This window comes from Xiphophorus hellerii, chromosome 6, assembly GCF_003331165.1.
Source record: "Xiphophorus hellerii strain 12219 chromosome 6, Xiphophorus_hellerii-4.1, whole genome shotgun sequence".
NCBI lineage: Eukaryota > Metazoa > Chordata > Actinopteri > Cyprinodontiformes > Poeciliidae > Xiphophorus > Xiphophorus hellerii.
The window spans coordinates 17923757-17944357 of record NC_045677.1 but is presented as its reverse complement, the minus strand read 5'-3'; the positions used below and the strand labels follow the sequence as shown (position 1 = coordinate 17944357).

The 20601-nt window shown below is 36.7% G+C and overlaps 1 protein-coding gene and 1 long non-coding RNA gene across 4 annotated transcripts; one reads left to right on the top strand and one right to left on the bottom strand.

Annotated features, from left to right (window-relative positions):
- The first annotated feature begins 194 nt into the window (after nt 1-194).
- On the top strand, nt 195-15801 carry LOC116722283 (suppression of tumorigenicity 18 protein). Of its 3 annotated transcripts, XM_032566509.1 has the most exons (17): nt 195-347; nt 1045-1179; nt 2754-2844; nt 2942-3034; nt 3565-3773; nt 3914-4113; nt 6476-6721; nt 8290-8399; nt 8994-9056; nt 9319-9387; nt 9654-9716; nt 10041-10121; nt 11457-11678; nt 13084-13172; nt 13257-13360; nt 13461-13607; nt 13729-15801. In XM_032566509.1, exons 3-17 carry the CDS (start codon nt 2762-2764, stop codon nt 13867-13869), a joined length of 1920 nt encoding a protein of 639 aa, XP_032422400.1. In that variant the 5' UTR covers nt 195-347; nt 1045-1179; nt 2754-2761; the 3' UTR covers nt 13870-15801. The 3 variants fall into 3 exon arrangements, with proteins under 3 accessions (XP_032422400.1, XP_032422399.1, XP_032422398.1); XM_032566508.1 differs by lacking the exon at nt 195-347 and having other exon boundaries at nt 1035-1179; nt 13464-13607; XM_032566507.1 differs by lacking the exon at nt 195-347 and having other exon boundaries at nt 1035-1179.
- Nucleotides 13352-14637, bottom strand: LOC116722289 (uncharacterized). The gene is made up of 2 exons (XR_004339736.1): nt 14554-14637; nt 13352-13484 (listed from the first exon to the last, which is right to left on the bottom strand). It is a non-coding gene; the product is annotated as an uncharacterized LOC116722289 (long non-coding RNA).
- Nucleotides 15802-20601: the final 4800 nt, after the last annotated feature.

The following is a 20601-nucleotide window of genomic DNA, read 5'->3' as shown; positions in this document are numbered from 1 at the left end:
GAACTGGGCAGTCCGATAGGCAGAGCAAGCATTTTCCAAGCCGAAGCTTTAAGGTACAGGCTGCTCCCCGCTGAGGAGGACAGCGAGGGGGAGGCAGAGGCAGACAGACTGCCCAGGCTTGACGGCTGGGCTCTGGGCCTCCACGACAGAGGCCTTGACATGAGCAGAGGAAGAGTGAACCTGAGCCTGCTGGAGCAGGCCATCGCCCTGCAGACGGAGCAGAGGCAGGCCCTACACCACGCCTACAGAGAAATGGATCGATTCCTGCTGGAGCAGATGACCAGCGAAAGAAGGCATCATAGGATGATGGATTATAGAGAGCAGGCTCAACTACCATGGAGGCAAAGGTATTAACACTAAGAAAATGATCTGGAACATTCTAATATTGTTCAAGAGTAAAAAAAAACCCCCAGAATCCTCCATCTAGCGTAAATCAGATAAGATGACTTGTTATTTAGAAGATTGTGTGCGCCGAAAAACATTTGAAAGGAATAAAAGAAGCATATGCAGGGGAGTAGCGGGGGAATCAGAGGATGGAAATCCTCTTAAGGACTAAAAACATTTTGGCAACAAGTGAAGGTAATAAATAAACAGACTAAAATATAAAGAAGAACATTTTTTTTTAATATGGAATTGGTGCTACTCAGAATATTGGATTTTGATAGGAATCAACTGGATATTTAACCATGACCATAAGTCTTAAATCCTGCTAAAGTACCTCTCATGTTTCCCTCGGATTCTTCAAATGACTGCAGATAAATGTGTAATCCTGGATGTAATCTTTCGATGGATGGGCATTAAGAAGTGAATGCTCTGTGTTAAACTGCAGCCTTAACTAAAACGACAGCTTAATAGATGCATGTGGTGCAAAACGGTTTTGCCGGTGCATGATATTTCAATCTTTTGGTTTAAATGCTTCAGACATACTGAACATTGCAAAATCTTAACGTGCAGACTTAATTTTCTTTTTTGCTTTTTACGTTCGAAACAGAAACAATTCCGTTTTACTTTCTGTAAAAATGAGCTCTTTTCCTATGTCTGTAGACTCTCCCAGGACAGATAAAAAGGATATAAAGTGTCCAACCCCCGGCTGTGATGGCACTGGTCATGTGACGGGCCTGTACCCACATCACAGGAGTCTGTCTGGATGTCCTCACAAAGTCCGAGTTCCCCCTGAGAGTGAGTTACCGAAGCAACGTCGTTTAGTGGGATAATTTTTATTTAAGAAAAAAAAACAAAAAACTCTGGTTTTACCATTTACAATCAGCCGCAGTAATTGAAAACCTCTTAGCAAAAGCAAAAGACACAAAAAGCCTGCTTATACATTTAGTTCAGTTCAAAGATGAGCAACAAAAAAACTTTACACATAAACTTAAAGGATTTTCTTTCTTTTACTCATAATGTTTGAATATTGAATTCTCCTTTTTCCCCCCACATTGGCGATTGTTAAGTCATTTCAATATAACTCAACAAACATTGAACATTAAACGGTAATGTTACAAAAGGGAACAGAAAAAGTAATTAAGTTTTTCAAAAACGCACATGCTTTTAGACTGCAGGCTGTATTTGCAAATCAAAGGGCTTGCAGCCGCAAGAATTCAAAAATAAATAGACAACTCCAATAAACTAATTGGCGGATATGTACAGAGGAGAACTTTCTAAGGATACAGAGCGGACCTTTAACAACGCATTTGGTTTAAAGAATGTAATCTGTCTTATTTTCGCTCCTCTTTTTGCTAAGCTGTTTACATTTCAGCCACATAACAGCATTTTACTCAATAAGCAAACAGCTTTTTGCTTTTTCCTCCTTATTATGTCCCTGCAGGATCTTTCTTCTTGTTCTGTGAAACATCAGTTAATGCACAGAAATATATGATGTTATATGCAGCACGGTTTCTTTAAAAAGTATTAATAACTTAAATGTTTTCAAATCTTATATTTTTGTGTTTCAATGGGCTTTTATAAGAAAGAACAACCTAAGGCAGTGCATATATAATCAAAGCAGAAGAAAAATGGTTAATGGCTTTCAAAAATGTTTACAAATAAAAATCTAAAAAGTGTAAAAGCCTGCACCTACTGTGCTGCAGAAAAGAATTTCCACAGCATGATGTTACCACCATGTTTATGAAATAGTGGGGTGGCAGCATCATGCTGTGGGATTGCTTTTCCACCTCAGAGGCAGGGAACCTGATCAGAGCTGATGGGAAGGGGGGTAAATATGGTGCCTATCAGAACCAGTTAGACCATACAAAATTCTTGAGACTCAAAGGATGCAGCCTGAGCTCCAACGGATTGGTAAAGATCAAAGTTGGAGCATTAGAGTGGCCCAGTCAAAGTCTAAATCTAAATCTAGTTGAGAATTTGAGGGAAAATTGAAAACGTAAGTTTTCAGATCTGTCCAATCTGACTGAACTAGAGCTATTTTGCGAAGAAGAACAGGTCAAATGATCTGTCTGTCTGCTGATGTGCAAATGAAGTACAACAATAGGACAAAAGACTTAGAATGAAAGACGCTTCTATAAGTTTGTTTATTATTTATACAGATATATTTTTTTAAAAATTTTAAACTATTTATAATTTTCTTTTAACTTCAGTGTCACTATCTGCTTTACATTGTTTTGTTTTTTTTACCTAAAATCATTCAACATATATTGAAGCTTTTGGTACTGTATTTGCACTGATTGTAATCTTAAAATATAACTTTTCCTTGCATGTTCAATTCTCGTGTCGTCTGTTTGTTTTTGTCTACGCAGTCCTGGCAATGCATGAAAACGTCCTCAAGTGCCCTACACCTGGGTGCACAGGAAGGGGCCATGTCAACAGCAACCGTAGCACCCACCGGAGGTACAACCACAGATAGAAGCCATTAGAAAACCTGCACCCTGTTTGGTGATGAGTTGCAGAGCTCACCTAATGTGTTTAATCCCCTCTCCCCTACCAGTCTCTCAGGCTGCCCCATTGCCGCCGCAGTGAAAGTCTCCAAACCTCAAGATGAGAGCCTGAAGTGCAGACAAACACCTGACCGCTCGCCGAGGTATGGCGCCAGATCATGTTTTTGGACTTTCACTGCGCTCAGTGTGAGCACATGCGGACAAACAATGACATTTCAGCTCAGTGGTGGACTCAGTTCTTTACACACAGCTGAGATCATCTGAAAAAAACTGATAAAGACTATCATTATTGAGGAAAAGTGGAATATGTTCATTCCCTGATCCCAGCTGAACACACAGCCTAAATCTGAGCTTTCCAAGCAAACATAAGTGACGCTTGCTGCTCCTGTGAGTTCCTCTCTATTAGGAATGATAAAAGAGCAGAACTCTTTGTTCCCTGTGGATATATCATGGGCAGGATGCCCATTCCTTCTATATTAATTAGTCTGGCAACCTGACTGTGGATCTTCAACACACATTAGATTCCAGGCTCCATTTGTACAAAAGCACTGGCATCCCTCAATGAATAAACACAATGTCTACAGTTTTACTGCTTTTTATTAACTTTTCAGCCACCTTTGTTTGTAAATTCTTTTATACAATAAGGCACACTCTTCTGTTCTCCTACTTTTAGGGCAATCAGCTTAATAAAGAAGTTTGAAATGAACCAACTGAACTACAGGCTATCTCATCCAGTAGCAGCCTTGCAAACCAGCCTCACAAAAGAAATGGACAAGTACAGCCGAATTCGCTTCGATTATGCCAGCTTTGATGCACAGGTCTTCGGCAAACAGCCACTGCTCGGGACCAACCAAGACCAGGAAATGTTGCAATACCCTGACTGTAAGTTTCATACTTTTTGGGAATGAAAATTCAACTCTATGTATTACAAAGATTTCTTTTAAATATTTCTAAGGATTTTGATGTTTGAGTTTAACACATTGTGCCTTAGCAGCTAAATGGCCGGATTGTTTGTCTTTTAGCACCTCAGCAGTATTCTGGCATACTCGGAGCTTCGGGTGGCTGCGTGCCCAACTCTGGTCAACACAGTCCTCCGAGTCAATTCAAAAAAGAAGACTGTCTCCAGGCCACTGCAGCGACAGCCGCCATTCTTAACCTCTCCACTCGCTACCGGAAGAGCATGGAAACCATCAGCGGCCAGGCCTTGGCAACCTCAACCAAGGTAATAAAATTAGGCCATTGGAAAGGTCTCTGTTGTTGTTCTCTAAAAGAGCTCTGATTTGTGAGTGAAATGAAAGGGAAACAAAAGAGACTTTGGTGCAAAGAGTTCAAGCTCGACACCAAGGAAAAAAATCTGGGGTTTTTTACCTCCTTATTAACCTGCCATTTTGCTCTTGAATCTTTTGTAGGAGCAAAATGGCATTGTGCTAGATAGCAGTATGAGCTCTCCAAAATATAACAAATAGGGAAATAAAAATTGTTAGTTTCACAAAGCACGTTTTTTGTATTGCTTACGTCCAGTAAAAGGGGATTAGGCAGACAACATAGTGGTGCACAATGTAAAAAATTTATGAAAATATGAGTACACAATGCAGCCAATGTTAAAGTTGGGATCTTATTCAAGAGACATAATAAATGCGACACAGAAGGCCGCTTTACAGTTTTATATAAGGGATTTAGTCTCAATTTATTCATCTTTAGTTTGCAAACTAAAATACAGTCTGGTTAAATGTGAGATTAATTATTCTAACCAGATGTGACTGTTTGTGAAATAATAATAATAAAAAATAATATATAGTTATATTTTTTGTTTTGCTCTTGAGTGTGGAAGGAAGGTCTTTACCGGGCCGTCATTCATGCAAGAACCGCCAATAAATCACGTCTGAAGAAAAAATTAAATCTGCTGGCTTTTCCCTTTTAGACTCATCTCTTTTTTTTTCTTGTTTTTTGGTGAAACATGTGGCATTGTATTTTGTTTTGACATCAGCTGGCATGTAAAACCCTTGAACTGATGTCTGAAGATGCATCTTGCCCAGTGCAGATGGCAGAGGATATTTTGCTTAGTTATATGATCCAGCATAGGCTGTGTGTCTACACCAGATCGTCTTTAGAAGCCTTCAAACGGATTAAGCCAATTAGCAAAAGGAGTTAACATATCAAAAGTTTAATTCACACCAAATCCAAACTCTTTGCAGGAAAATGTGTGCAGATCAAAATGTCTTCTGCTTGCGACGAATGCCCAACATGGCATTGTGTTCAACAACTTCCCAACTCACGTCATGATTAATATTGATCACATTCTGTGGGTTACATACGTGCACTGTGTACTGTAGATGATTCAAGGTTTCCACACCTACACAGCACAGATCCTTGTCTCCCAGCTTGTTGAGCTGAGAATGTGGCCCTGTACCAGGTACCAGCCCACTGAATGAATAAAACAGTGTTAGCAAGTTAATCATCTGTTCTCGTTTACAGCTTAGTTGTCTTGGACAGACACACAAAATGAAGAACAGCTTTCGCGTCTGAAAAAGAGGGGGCCATATTTAGAGTGTTATATGTCGCTGGATGCTTTAACTTATATGCATATGTAAATATATTACACTTTGAAATATACCAGAAAGAAATCTATCCAGACGCTTAAAAAAAAAACAAGGAAAAGTGTGAAACTGCTGTTATAGTTATTCAATGAAACAAAAGAGGGAGAAAAGCAAATGTTTTTGCTTTCGATTTCTGCTAACATTAAATCACAATAAATTAATAAAAGTTATTTAATTTCACACTAATGCCATTTTCAGTGCAGGATAATTAAACTGGACAGTCACATTTATGAAAATTACTCTTAATTAATCAAACTACCATTAATAATTGACCCTATAATCATAGATAGGGTTTAATGAAACATATGGATTGAGTAATTGGTTTCATTTATGGAAAAAAGGATTTTAGCCTCTAATGAGGTCCAACTTTTAATACCTTAACAGAGCCATAAGTCACCATGCCAGTACGTTTCAGTACTAAAAACCAAATGCACAAACGACAAACACATCTGTCAGCAGGGGAAACTTATGCCACATTAAGCTTTTTAATTTTTGCTTTAATAATGATGACCTAGAACCAACAACCCAACCCCCCATCTAAAACACACACACACAAACACACGCCCACCCTGACTCCCAGCTGCCATCTTGGTTGTGTGTCCTAGAAAACAGATGATACAGCTGTCACCAAAAAAAACAACAAAAAAAAAAACTACACACCAGTGATTATTTTTTTTGTGTTCAGCAGAATTAATGCTGGCTTAGTTTGGTATTTTGTCTGGTGTGAGATAACTGCTGTATGAATTATTTAAATACGTTGTTTGCTCTGCGTTTTTAAGTCATTTTATTCATGTTTACAGAGAAAGAGGTGAAAGTTTTTACAGCATGACTGCTGGCTTATCGTAATTAGAAAAAACCTTTCATTTTTCTTTTTTTCCCCCTACATTTTATCACTCGCAGCACTAAAATAATTATGTGTTTTATAACATGTTGTTACATGTGTCAACTGGATTCTGTAACTGTTTTTTGGGGATTTTTTTTCTTTAGGATATGCTAATTGAGGTGGATGAAAATGGGACATTGGACCTAAGCATGAAGAAGTGCAAAGAAAATGGAAAAGCCCGGGCCAAAACACCTTCGGACGAACAGCTGCTGCCTCCTGAGTCTGCCCTGGCGAAAGGCGGAAGTTTACTCATCGGCCCCGCCTTCTACCAGCCGCTGTGTGACAGAGAAACCTGGGAGAACTCCATCCCTGTCAACTTCAGCAAAGCACATGTTTTACAGGACAAAGAGGTAAAAAGCTGCTTGTGATGTAAAAACACAAATGAAACTGTTGAGGATGGAAGGGGAAAATGTGACGGAAAGGGATTGTAACATGTAGACAAACATTCGTTTCAGCTTTATAGTAATTAATTTTTAATCAAAATTTATCCGTACCTGTTTTAAGTATTTTTTCAATTTTTGCTGTAGATTTTTAAAAATGCAAGAAATTTCCATTGAAAGCAAATGAAGACAGGAAAAACACTGACAACCAACCAAATAACCCTAACCCTAGGGTTAAAAAAAGTAAAAGGATTCTAACTTTTAACATCTTCGCTTCAAATTCTCTAAACTTTGCCAAACTGTCTAACATTTATCAAAGAGTTTTAGAAAGATATTATCAGATAAAGTGAGATTTGAACAGGTTAGCTTATTTTTTAGATTAATCTTTTAGATAAAATCTAATATCTAAAACATCAGTTAGATTTAAGTATAAGCAGCAATATGTGCGTTTATTACCAAATTACATATTATATTTCATAGAATAAAAAAACTATTTAAGGAGCTGACGTAACAAACAAATTACAGTTTTGTATGTAGTCAGATGAATTAAGAACAGTAAGACAAAAGGTATTCATTTATTGGTTAGTCTAAACCTTTTAATTTTTTAGAGCCCAGACGGTTTTGTTTTGTATGGTCTGGACTTATGCTATATTTTTTAAAGACTTTCTGATACATAGTTTTTGAACTGCTTCACTTGTTCTTTAGTGAGATCTTTAAATGTAAAGCACATTTATGTTTGCGCAACATTTAAGTAAATATGCAGAGTGGTAAATAATAAAATTTAAATTTAAAGTTAAGTACAATACTTTTACAAATTAGGATACATACTTTGTTAATTTATAAATTACATTTAAACTTTAGTGATGTGGTAATACCTTAATCTATACTTTTTAAAGAATTTTATGAGGTAATAAAATGTGTGAAAAGCAGAAATGGTGAAAGGAGGAATGTTTGAACATATTTGCAACAAATAAATAATCAAAACATTTAAAGATTTAGTCTGAACTGAAAAGTATAAATGTATGTATTTTTTAAGATGGCCCACAGAAATTAAGTCACCTTTCTCTTTAATTTTAGTGACATAATATTGTTTCTTATTGACACGTAGTGCCTTAAAAAATATTTATAGTGACATTTTTAAAGACATAGTGACAGCATGTCTGAATAATATATCAAACTTAATTACACTGCTAAATCAGTGTTTCTGTGCTCCATGTTGTTGTGCAAGGGACTCTGAATGAACCATAATATGGCTTCTTATGTTTCAAAGACGGGACTTATTTGTTGTAGATATAAGTTGTTGGATTTAAATACAAACATCAGTACTTCATGGCTTTGCATCATAAACACTTTGTGGATTGCTTTAAATGGATATATGGTTTACCTCCCGAGTGTCCTCAGGCCTAATCTCTTTTCGCTGCACTCTAACCTTTAGCAAATGTTTCACGAGTATTACAAAGGGATTTTCTTAATTATTGACTTTTAGGTCAGTGAAGAGAGAGTTTCTAGCCATGTTGTTGTTTTGTTTTTTTCTTCAGGAGGATTACGATCAGGTGTCCTTGGAGGACCAGCACTATCCAGGGGACGGCAGTATGTTAAGCTCCAAAGCCAAGCTGCTGCTACGGGATTCAAAGAAGGAGCTTTTGAGGTAGGCTATACAGGGTTAAATGTTGAAACATCTTGCAGCATCTTTATTCAGTCAGATATGTGTAAGCTGATCCTCCCTTTTAGTCGGCAGATGGTCAGTATTAATGATTTTTTTTTTTTTTAAAAGTGTAACTCCGAACTCAAGAGCAGATTGATTTAAGTGGGTCAAATGAAACTCCCTGTGTCACATTTGACTGTAACTGATATGTCTGCAGGTTCATGTGGAGAAGAATTGTGTCTGTTTAAAAGTGAGTTTTCTCCCTGTAAAAGCTTCGCACAACTCTTGACTCTTGTAGTTAGAGTGCATGCTCTACTCTACTGGGTCTTCCCACCAGAAAAGTAGGACCCTGTAGTTTTTTGCACAGCACAGCTTCCCCTGAGATCTCCCGAACGACGCTCAGAGACATTACCACACTGAATCCTAAGCACTGTGATCACAAACACTTACTAAACTTCTCGCTCTACTAACTCTTGTTTCTTTTTAACGTCAATGAGAGGGCTCTCAGTGTCAAATAAAAGATGTCAGTCGCAGCTTGGCAAAGTCTGTGGGAAGTGGAGTAATCTGTGTATTAAATGCTTTGTGTTCCCTGTGCAGCTGTCCGACCCCAGGCTGTGATGGCAGCGGCCATGTGACAGGGAATTATGCATCACATCGGAGGTAGCGCAATTAATTACAGTCTCATTAGCAGCAGCTCAAAGTTATGCAGCCAAGGCAAACAGTGCTTATTGCTTAAACTTGTCACAAACTGCAGGTTTCACAGTTCATAATATTAAATGACAATTTGATGAAAAGGTTTTCTTTTCCTGAGGAGGAAGTTGTGTTTTTAAATAATATTGTATTATTTATGCATTGTGATGATTTAATCCAACAGTGATCAAAGCATGAATTAAAGTGACTCTTAGCTCTTTATCCTCTCCAGTGTGTCTGGATGTCCCCTGGCTGACAAAACTCTCAAATCACTGATGGCAGCCAACTCTCAGGAACTAAAGTATGTGCTTTAAAAACGGGTATTTTTTGTTTCTTAACGCCTTTTTCACATAAAACTAGGCAGCTTGTTCTTGCTTCCATTGAATTCGCCTCTGCTTTCCCCCATATCAGATCTGTTTATCCCTTTCATTCCCATTACACACTATGCAAGATTTCCATGTCCTCAACATGAACTCGTTTAGCTATTTGTGCTGCTTTCCTGCATATTACCATTGATCCACTTTATGCTGTAAAAAGCACCTGGTGTCTGTGTCTCTCAACCTGCAGGTGCCCAACACCTGGCTGTGATGGATCTGGACATGTGACTGGGAACTATGCTTCGCACAGAAGGTAGAGAGCGAGAGAGAAAGATGGAGAAAAAAAGGCACCATCACCACTGAGCATGAAATATATTTGTCAGAATCGTGGCATTCAAGCAGATGGTGAAAGTCTCACTTTAAACAGCAAACATGCTGCACTTTTTGAATTCTTGTTTTTAAAAACTTAGCTGCTATCTATCTATCTATCTATCTATCTATCTATCTATCTATCTATCTATCTATCTATCTATCTATCTATCTATCTATCTATATTGTAGGCATTCTGTCCCTTTTTAGCCTTTAATGGAACTTCTCAGTAGGTTTGTGTTATTTCACCTTCTCCAAATGTTTTCAGTTTGTCAGGTTGTCCACGTGCCAGGAAAGGAGGTTTGAAGCTCACACCAAACAAGGATGACAAAGATGAGCAGGAGCTTAAGTAAGATTTTTTTTATTTTTTTTTTACTGTCCTCATTCCTGCCGTTATGTTAGTATAAAAATAAAACAAGGCAACAAACCAAAACCGGCACCGTGCTTTCGTGCGTTATATACCTGGAGGCCGTGTACTTAAACAAAGAAAATAATACTTCTGTTGTCCGCAACATTAGTGAATTATTTTGTGGAGGGATTAGCAGTGTGTTTTTGTAGGATTTTATTTTCCCTTGGGTTTTGTGCTGGTCCTAGTTTTTGAATGGGATATCTGGCTTATCACTTTACGCCAAGTGCTTTCTTTATAATTATATTACATTAAGAAAATGTCGAACTGATGATGGCACGGCACTCATTTGCTCTAATCACTGTTGCCTGTGAAAGTGTTATTGAGAAAAAAAAAGAATAATGTAATTGATTTGGAGTTTAAATCCAAAGTCAGATATATGAGCACTTGTTTACGTCTACATCTGGACCCTGATTTTTTCTTTTTAATTACTAATGCAAGGCCATGAGCTTAGGAATTATAGAGGAGTAGATCTCATACACATTAAGAGAGAAACGGGGGATGGTAACAAATGTCCCTAGATTATTGTAAATAGTGAGCCATATGGCATGCCTCCATTGTCTGGGTGCCTTGCATCAAGCTACCTACCTGTGGTGGATGTAAGTAATGGGGACTGATGTTGTTTTGTCCTATAAGTGAGGCCATGCTGTGTAGTAACAAAATGCTGAAACAGGCTTTTTGCAGGCAGCACTCCACAGTGTGTGTGCCATTTGGATCATCTCAGGCGACCTTTCACCTTTATCAATAAGGGAATGGGTTAGCCACCTCCAAATTACATTCTTTCGCATGAGGGGGGAACATGACAATTATCTGTAATTCATGTCACTCCATTACTGACCTGCAGAAAACAGGCCTGGAAATGCAACTGACAAACTCTTAATGACATTCAGCATGAGTTGTGCTGATGTTTTTTTCCCCCCCCAGAAACAAATATTGCTCACCGCAAAATGCACGCACTAACCCGAGCAGAGCGCTAATTCCAATCCAAGTTTTAGTGGATTAATAACTTACAGCTAATGTGATTATTTGAGTCTGTGGAGTTTTTTTTTACTTTGTTTTTAATCAGCATTTGCATGGATTAATCAAGGTAATGGTTAAAAAGTCTTCCGGTCTAGTTATTGAAAGTGATTTTTTTAATACTCTTTTTTGTGTAGTTTAACAATAGCGCTGTTTTGTACTGCAAGAAAGCAATAACATATAACTGTTGCTAAATGCAAGCCTGTTAGATTTTTTGGCACTGTGTGCAGCATTTCAGCATACACATCTCTTGACCTGTAGGTGTCCCGTGATTGGATGTGACGGGCAGGGCCATATATCGGGGAAATACACATCCCATCGCAGTGCAGGCAGTTGTCCGCTAGCTGCTAAAAGACAGAAAGAGTCGTCCATCAATGGCCTGCCCTTTGCCTGGAAGGCTAACAAGCAAGAATTGCCCCATTGTCCCTTGCCTGGCTGCAATGGCCTCGGACATGCCAATAATGTATTTGCCACTCACCGAAGGTAAGGTCACTTGTTTACCATTTCCTCTCTCAGCATAACTGCTGGCTGTAATGTTGCATCTTTACTGTACATTGCCACATTTACTGGTGATGCACTGATCCAAATTTTGTGACCAATTTCCGATCTCTGATTTTTGTAAAGCATGGAGTGGTAGAATTTTTGATTTCTATTTACCAACTATAATTTATAGGCTTTTTCTAGCCTTGCTTCATGGCCATTACTTGATAATTTTAGCAAAATTTACACAGTCTTATGAATACAACAGTCTTCACAACCTAGAGTGTTGATATTGGACCCTAAAGATCCATTCATGCTCCCTTTATGTGTGAAAATAGGTAAGCCTGTTTCTAACTTTGCTAAGCATCACAGCCCACAATGGAAACCATCTTGATAATGTGCAGTTTCAGAAAGAGACATAAAAAGAAAGACTGCAGTAAACAGAGGTGGTCTGTGCAGCATGATTATGAGGAAGCTCCACCATTTCTGTCACGGTGTTCATGGACTGAACGATGAATCTGGACAGAATACTCCATCTGTATTCTTCAGCACAAATGGGCCTTTATTTCATGTTTTCCCAAGGGCTGCCTGCATCTCCAAATCCAAGATGTTATATGACAGAAGCAAAATGTTTAAAAGAGTAAAACAAAAAAAACAAAAAAAACTTTGTCGTACTTAAATAAGCCATCCGGTTATCTGCTTGAAAACCTTGCGTCATCATTGCAAAAGCAATGTTACCAATATAGTAATTACAGAAGACTGCTTGGCTTCAACATGACACAAACATATGTACAATTTTAGTGAATGAGATTTTGAAGAAGACAGAAAATAGTGGGGGATTGTAATGATGTGATAAGAAAGAGTATAAAAGATTTGATTTTATTGTAATCAGTATATTTCTTATGACTCTTTCTTATGTCTATATTCTACAGACTCTTTGTACATACAACATTGTATGATGTATGTCTTATCATACAATGTTGTATGTACTTGTACGTACAAAGAGTCTGTACTTGTATAGCATTTCATCTAGTCCAGAAGACTCCAAAGTACTTAACTGAGTCATAGATGTAACTGTACTTGTTACATCTGCATTATTGCAGTGAGATCCTTTCTAAAAAAAAAAAAAAAATCAGTGATAATGATAATAGCTAATGTTAATAGTTGCTTACTCAATAGAAACATTGACACCAAGGAGGGCTGCTGTTAGCACAACATGACAGTGCTTGCATTTGACCTACTCACTGTTTGGAAAAAAAGATTGGATTTTTACATTTCTGATTGGCATGTCCTCAGTTAGGGCTCATCAAGCTAAAACAACAATTTATCTTTGCATCTCTATCCTTTACAAGTCTATGTAGATTTGGTGGTGTCCTACATCCTTAAACTGTTATTTGTGCTTGACTAGCTTGTCAGGGTGCCCGCTGAATGCACAGAGCATCAAGAAAAAACACTCAGAGGAGGAGATGATGACTATCAAACTGAAAACCAGCAGTGGTGAAGTTAATTAAAAAATTAAAGTTATTGTTTACATAAAAAAACAAACTTTTAACTATAATACCTGGGGTCTGTGTAATCCAGGCGTTGAAAACAAAGAGGACATTCACCATCTGGATCATGAAATCAAGGAATTGAACAACTCAAATATGAAAATTGAAGAAGACATGATGCACCTCCAAACACAGGTAAGTATTTATTGCCACAGATTGTGTTCAAAAGCAACAGTTCAGGGTGATCGCTGCTCTCTTAATCTGATGAGTCTCTCCTCGGTTTTGAACCCGAAAGCAGATCTCGTCGATGGAATGCAACCTGAAGACAATTGAGGAGGAAAACAAGATGATCGAACAGCACAATAACAGCCTTCTGAAGGAGCTTGCTCGCCTCAGCCAAGCTCTCATTAACAGCCTGACAGACATTCAGCTGCCTCAAATGGTACAGTAAGCTTTGACCACACACTGCATCTGTCGAACCTGTCAGTGGAAACTAGTTTCCTTCAAATTGTCATTTTCTGATGCACTGTTTCCACTAATGGTCAAACTTGTTTTTGTTGCAGGGACCCATCAGTGAGCATAATTTTGAAGCCTATGTGAACACATTAACTGATATGTACAACAACTCGGAGCATGAATACTCCCCGGAGTGCAAGGCCCTCTTGGATAATATCAAACAGGCTATTAAGGGCATCCATGTTTAAGCTGCAGAGCTACCAAGAGGTTCCTTTGACTTGGGATAATGGCACTAGATAGCTCTATTTCACTGAAGAGTGCTGGCTCGGCTGCATGTATAAGACAAGGCTTTTGGAAATGTGTTCGGCATTTTCCCGGTAAACACGCTGCACTGAGAAAATTACCAGCCAGATTTGTAATGCTTTTACCGTTTCTGCATTTATCCTGGTGAGATTTTTTATTACGATTATTTTATTTTTATCCCCTCTTGCACTTAATTATTTTGTATGATTTGCTTGATTTTAATCTATATGTGTTTATGTCATTCTTATATTATTGGTATTTATTACTATATTTGTTCCTCAGTGTATTTATTTCCTCAGATTTTATTTATTTCTTGAACTGTAAATGCTTAATATTTGAGAAATCTGTTGGTTTTTCTGCACTTTGTAAATTACACAAAAGCACATTCCAGTTTTTAATGGCATACTTTCGCCATCTAGTGTCGAAAAAGCTAGTCTATTATTACTCTTCTTATTAGTTCATGAGTTTAACTTCCCTTCAAAGAAAAAAAAAAACCTACCAAAACTAAGTATCACCAGTTTTAGGCATTGCTTTCACTTTTGTTATTGGGAACTGAATGTATTAGACAAAGTGAGATTAAAAAAAATATATATGATAATAAAACAAAATGCAATGCAAGAGTACTGTACCTTTTTATACTCAAGGCGGGGTGAGAATGCAGCATCATTTAGGGAAGCGAATGTGAGTTTATGCCCAAACGGAAGCGCATCTAAAAGAAAAAAAAAATCAAAAATTCACTTTGTCATGTTTTTTTTGTTGTTTTTTTTACAGAAATATAGATATTAAACTGCCTTCTGTGCACACACGCTGAAGTGTGCATATAGTATGTGCCTAAATGTATATGAATCCATGAAAATATACAAGTACTATGTTTTGTGGTAGGACAGTATTACGTGGATGGTGTCTAATTTATTCTACAGTACAATTATTTTCATAGGAGGACGAGTTCCTGATGACTGTTTGAAAACTGGTGTTTCAGTAGCTGTAATCTATGAGTCAGGTTCTTAAAGTATGACTGAGACTGAATTTTTTTTTTTTCTTCCTCTTTGGCTTTTGTTTTACTCTTTTCTCCTCACAGGTCTTAGCATTTCAACAGCTATCAGAGTTTAAATGTCCTATTGGCACATTTTAATAACTATTTTAAAACCGTGTCAAAAAACTGGCAATTTGGTTTAAATTAATCATCACAGATAAACAGTCGTTACAGGCTGATCAGTTGTTATTTTGAGCAGCACTTTTGTACCAATATATTTTATGTCTCCATTAGATCAACAAATAGAAAAAAGGGAACATTGTATTTACTTTACACCTCCATATATTTTTAGTCTCTCAGTTTGAAATTAATCCAAGAGTTGGAAATGCATAATATTCATTTAAGCAATATTTATTTAATTTTTAGTCCAATGTAGCCTTGACGGTTTTAAAAGCAAACATTGTAATAGCAAAGGAGCCAAATTGCAGAAAATTGAAACCATATTTTATCCAAACACAATAATTTTAATCTTTTAAAAACCCAATTATGTTCTTTAAATTTAATCCTTTATACGTTTTTTTTAAAATTATTATTATTATTATTCCTATACCACACGTTGTTTGCTCAGGAAGTTTTGTGAATAATATTTATTTATTTTTTTCTTCTCCCTGTTAGTATTTGATGTTTTGTAATGTGAAAATGCTCTTTTTGTGGAACGATATTAGTATGAAATTGTACTGTATTTTCTTTTTTTTTTTTTCTTTCACATTAAAATGTAATGGTTTTTTTCAGTTGGGGTAGTTTGTAAAATGGAAACTTCCTATTACTTTTACTATTTCATAATAAACAGATATGCGCTGTGTTGTACAGTTTGTGTATGGTAGAAATAAACTTTTCAAACGGTTGTGTGATTTTTTTTAAAGGCTTTGGGTGCACCGGCAATCCAACAGTAACATTGATGCTCGATGGGCTAAAATTTTCATGGGACAACACTGGCACCTAGTGGTAAATCTGAAGTATTACATTAAGAGCAGGGTGTTGGCCAAGGTGAGTAAGTAAGCTCACGTTGAGAAGCTGTTGTAGTTAAATTTAAAAAGACCAAACAATCATGACATCCAAGGAGTGACTGAATGAATTGTACTTCTCCTAAATATTAATTAATCTACTGTTTATTATGTTTATTTAAAAGCATGTCAGCTACATTTCAGAAGTGGGGTATAATGTACAGTATGTCAGATCCTCTTCATAGAAATGACCAAATTGGGTTTATATATATATATATATAAACATAGTTTATGTTTTGTACATATATATTTCAGAATTGAGGTAGAATGTATCCCACTACCTATTGTCATCTATTGAAGATGAGAATAGGTAGAAGAAGCCATCTAAATTTGATACCTATTTTCCAGCCTCTATGCACATATCCCATATTTTCTCTTTACTAAATGAAAAACAATGTGCATCAAACAACATGATGTATTTACAGCCCAGAAAAAGTGGGGGTTGTCATTTTTGAAGCATTTATGTTTTATAGTGTCACATGTCACAAAACTTTAACATATTTTATTGAGATTTTATGTAATACACCAACACAAATATTGCGTGTTTGTGAAGTAAAAGGAAAATGATGTACAACTCTCAACTTTTTCTTCCCAAAAGTGTGGTGTGAAACCAAACTATAGCTGGGTGTCTTTAAATATATGTCTCTGAGGTGTCTTCCTCAAGCTTAGAGAGGCTACATGTGCAATGTAGCCTCATATTGCCACAAATTCTGTTTCAGATCAGGTTAGGACTTTGACTGAACAATTCTTGGATCTTAAACCATAGCATTGTAGCTCTGGCTGTATGCCTGGGGTTGTCCTGCTGGAAGGTGAACCTTCATCTTAGTCTCAAATGTTTTACTGCTTCTAACATATTATTTTTCCAGATTACTTCGTCTAACATCATTTGGTTTTTCATTAACACTGTAAATTGCAAATGAGGCTTCTTTTTGCTTTCTTCTAACAATTGCTTATATCTTGTTACCCTTCCATAAATGCCAGTTTTGTGGAATGCTTGACTAACATTTGCCTACAGCTGTCAACAGATATTCCCACCTGAACTTTGGAACTCTCCAGTGTTGCTATGAGCCTCTTGGCTTCCCTTAATTTCTCTAACAAATGTCTGAGAACACAGAACAGATGTATTTACACTAAGACATGCAGGTAGACTCTGTTTAGACCAGTATATGATTGTGGAAAGTAATTATTTGTATTTTATTTAGGGTTACCAGAGTAAACAAGGCTGCATACATACCCACTCTGCACTTTTCTGATTTTTTTTAAAAAAAAGTGTCTCATCAAATCCCATAAAGAACTACTTTTTGTGAATTTGACAAAATTTAGTCAAAGATTACTTTTTTATCACTTCCTTTTTCCTTATTTTTTATTTTATTTACATTTTTGAGTTTAAAAAAAATCACCACTAAGATTTTCTAGTTGTGAAAATTGAACACAAAAAACTGAGCTCTGAGTGAAATCAAAGTTCAGTTACTAAGTGGGGTCAATAGTAATTGCCCAGTTTTTCTTTTTTTTTTATTTTTTAGAAAAGGCTAGACGATGTTAAGCCACAACCCAATTACCAGCTTTCTGCCTCAAAAGCAGGTAAAATTAATAAGAAGATGGTAAAGCAAAACGACTGCCAACATTTGTCCTTATATGTAACCTCACATGTTGATTTACATCACAGGAGGAAGCATAAAGTTTCCCTGTAGTCTGTATTCAATCTAGTCTGAGCATAAAAATAAGGAAAGGTGTATAAAGGGCACCTATTAGAAGTAATCTAATATTAGTGGCTTTTTAACATACCCAATCCGTTGGATCCTCTTTAAAATATGGTAGACGATGGTTCTTTAAGCACTGGATTGGCCGGATATATCAACTACAGTAATTTTGTATTTATCATGTGCTAGAGAAGACTAAATGCTGTGCCCCCATTTCCACATCATCTAGACTGTGGCAAAAAACATTTAAATAAGATATCTGACAAGAGTAAACTTAAAAATCGACAGATAATGTAATCAGAGCTAAAGGGTGCAGTGCATTATTGGACTGTTTGTTCGTTCATTATTATCATATTATTCAGCACAACACTGCATATTGGTTAAAATTTTCCATGTTAGTGTGATGTAGAGAAGGTGTCAATGTGCGGAGCACAGTTTCGCTAACCTCCTCTCTCCATCCCTCACTTCAGATCTCATGAGACTCTAATTATAACGCAAAAAACAAACCCTTCTTGTATAGAGGTGTTGATTTTGTTTGATTCAGGGACTCGGAGAGTGGCAGTGAGTGACATTACTAATGATCCTGGATGAGCAGCTATTCAGTTATGAGAGACACTCAAATGTGCGTCAGGATTTATTTTTAATTAATAGTTTTGGCTCATGCAAGTGGATCTCAGCACCTATGTTGTGCAACAACACCACTGGGGGAGGAAGTAAGCAAACTCTTCAGGTACAGGAAGAGTAACTACTCATAAAAAAATTTATTTGTGTAAATATTTTTTTATAAAATCTCTGAAAGAGAAGCAAAAAATAAGGTAGTTCAAAGTGTCTAATTTCCTCTCACACAAGAAGAAGTTTGAGATGCACTAATACATGCAAAAAGATCACGTGCTGCCTCACACATGAGAAAATTCAGAGGAAAAAGCCCATTAATGCAAGCTGGTCACTTCAGAGCCAAAGCGCATGTGATGACCGGAGCTTCTTCCACATTAAACCAGGTGATCATCCTTTCCCAATCCTCCACAGCTGAATTTAGGTCTCTCATTATAGGAACTGTGCGGGGTTAGAAGGTGCATGACGCTTTCTACGACCTTTCTATTTTTAAATTCTCCTGTTGAAAGGCCAAATAATGAGCAGGCCGATCACATGGTACAGATCTGCTTTCCTCTTCCTTGTTTCCTTCGCTAAATTGGTAGATATTATTAGATGATGATACAAAGACAGAAACAGTGCTCTTTAAGCAGGGCTCTATAACATACTTATGCTAACAAAGAGAGTATTTTTTTACAGAGTAGTTTTTGCATCATGTCCTTCCCCTTGTCCCCTTGAAGAGACCCGTACAGCAGTATAACCAGATGTGAGAACATGTCTTCAGCAGGGAAGCTCCTGCTATATAGTGCTCATTGAAAAAAAGTATGGATGAAATTTTACAACCTACTGTGTCCTTAGAAATGAAGCTCCCTTCTCTGACATGACAAAGAAATCACATTATGGGAACTGAATACTTGTAAAAGTATTCATACAAAATGAAACCCATGATCAAAAACATGATTCTCACACACAGATACTGTTTGGAAGAAGGTCCAGCAGAGACTGCACTTTCTATAGCGACTCAACTGTCATCTTTCACATGACCATTATTCAGTCCATCCTGTGCACACCCATCACTCTGTGGTTTGGCTGTTCCACAAAAAAGGACAAGGTGCAAACTGTCATGAACAACTACGTAGGTCTGCAGAAAAGGTTGGCCTTCCTATATTCTCAAGATAGGAAGGCCTACTCAAGCTGCATTAAAGTTACAGCTTGAGTAGTTAAAAACTCCACTGTGAAACAAAAATAAGTAAAACAAAATAACTGTATTTTGTCATTTTTCTTTTTCTTTAAATAAACAAAAAATGGCTGTACATACATTGGACACACAGTTGTGTCCAAACCTTTGGTCAGTACTGTACATGTGCATACTTTTCCTTTCATTGTTTATTTTATTTCTTCTAAAGAAATAATATTTCACATTAAACGTGTACATAAATTAAGCAATATTTATATTTAATCTGTACACTGTGCATGTTAAGCAAAAGTCCAATTCCTTATTTGTGCACAGTCTTGTCCGAAAAAGCTGATTTTAAACTCTTCTTTTGCATTTATTCACATAGCAAAAAACCTCATTTGCTATATGAGTTTATAAAACAGTACAAATGAATAGATACGTATGGAGTGGTAGAAAAATTACACATTGTTTTTAAAAATAAAAATACTTTGAAATTGAATGGTGGCTATATCAAGCTGTGTGGATGCTTTGCATCAGCAGGACAAGGAAAGTGGTCGAACTCATTTAGTGGGTAGAGCTAAATGTAGAGAAATTCTGAAAGAAACCCTGTTTGGGGCAACAGTAGACTGGGGTATTGAATCACCCTTCAGCAAAACAGTAACCCATATGTACCTGAAAGCAAATGTCATAAGACATTGTGACTGACCATCAACTCTGACATCATTCCCCAAAGTTAATATTTTGTGGGAATGATTTTCTGTAGGAATAGAAAAGCTAATTGGAGATGGAAGGATGTATGGAGATAATACTGTAAGCAATACTGAAAGAAAACCTGCAGAAACAGACTTGGAATAAGGTTCATCTTTCAGCCTAATAAATATAAATATAAATATAATAAATATAAATCCTATGAAAAGACATCCAAATTTTAATGGAAAGGTGAAAAAAAAGAAGTTGTTGTTGTGAATATTTTGACAAACACTGTATGTTGGAACACAATTACATAACATTTTTGGAATAATAAAAACAGAATTGCAACATTTTAGGAGCAAAAGCATCCCCACGGTATAATTCTGCTACCACAACTGCACACCACACTTTTCAGATTTATATAATAAATTAAAATAAAAAACATTAGATAGATAGATAGATAGATAGATAGATAGATAGAT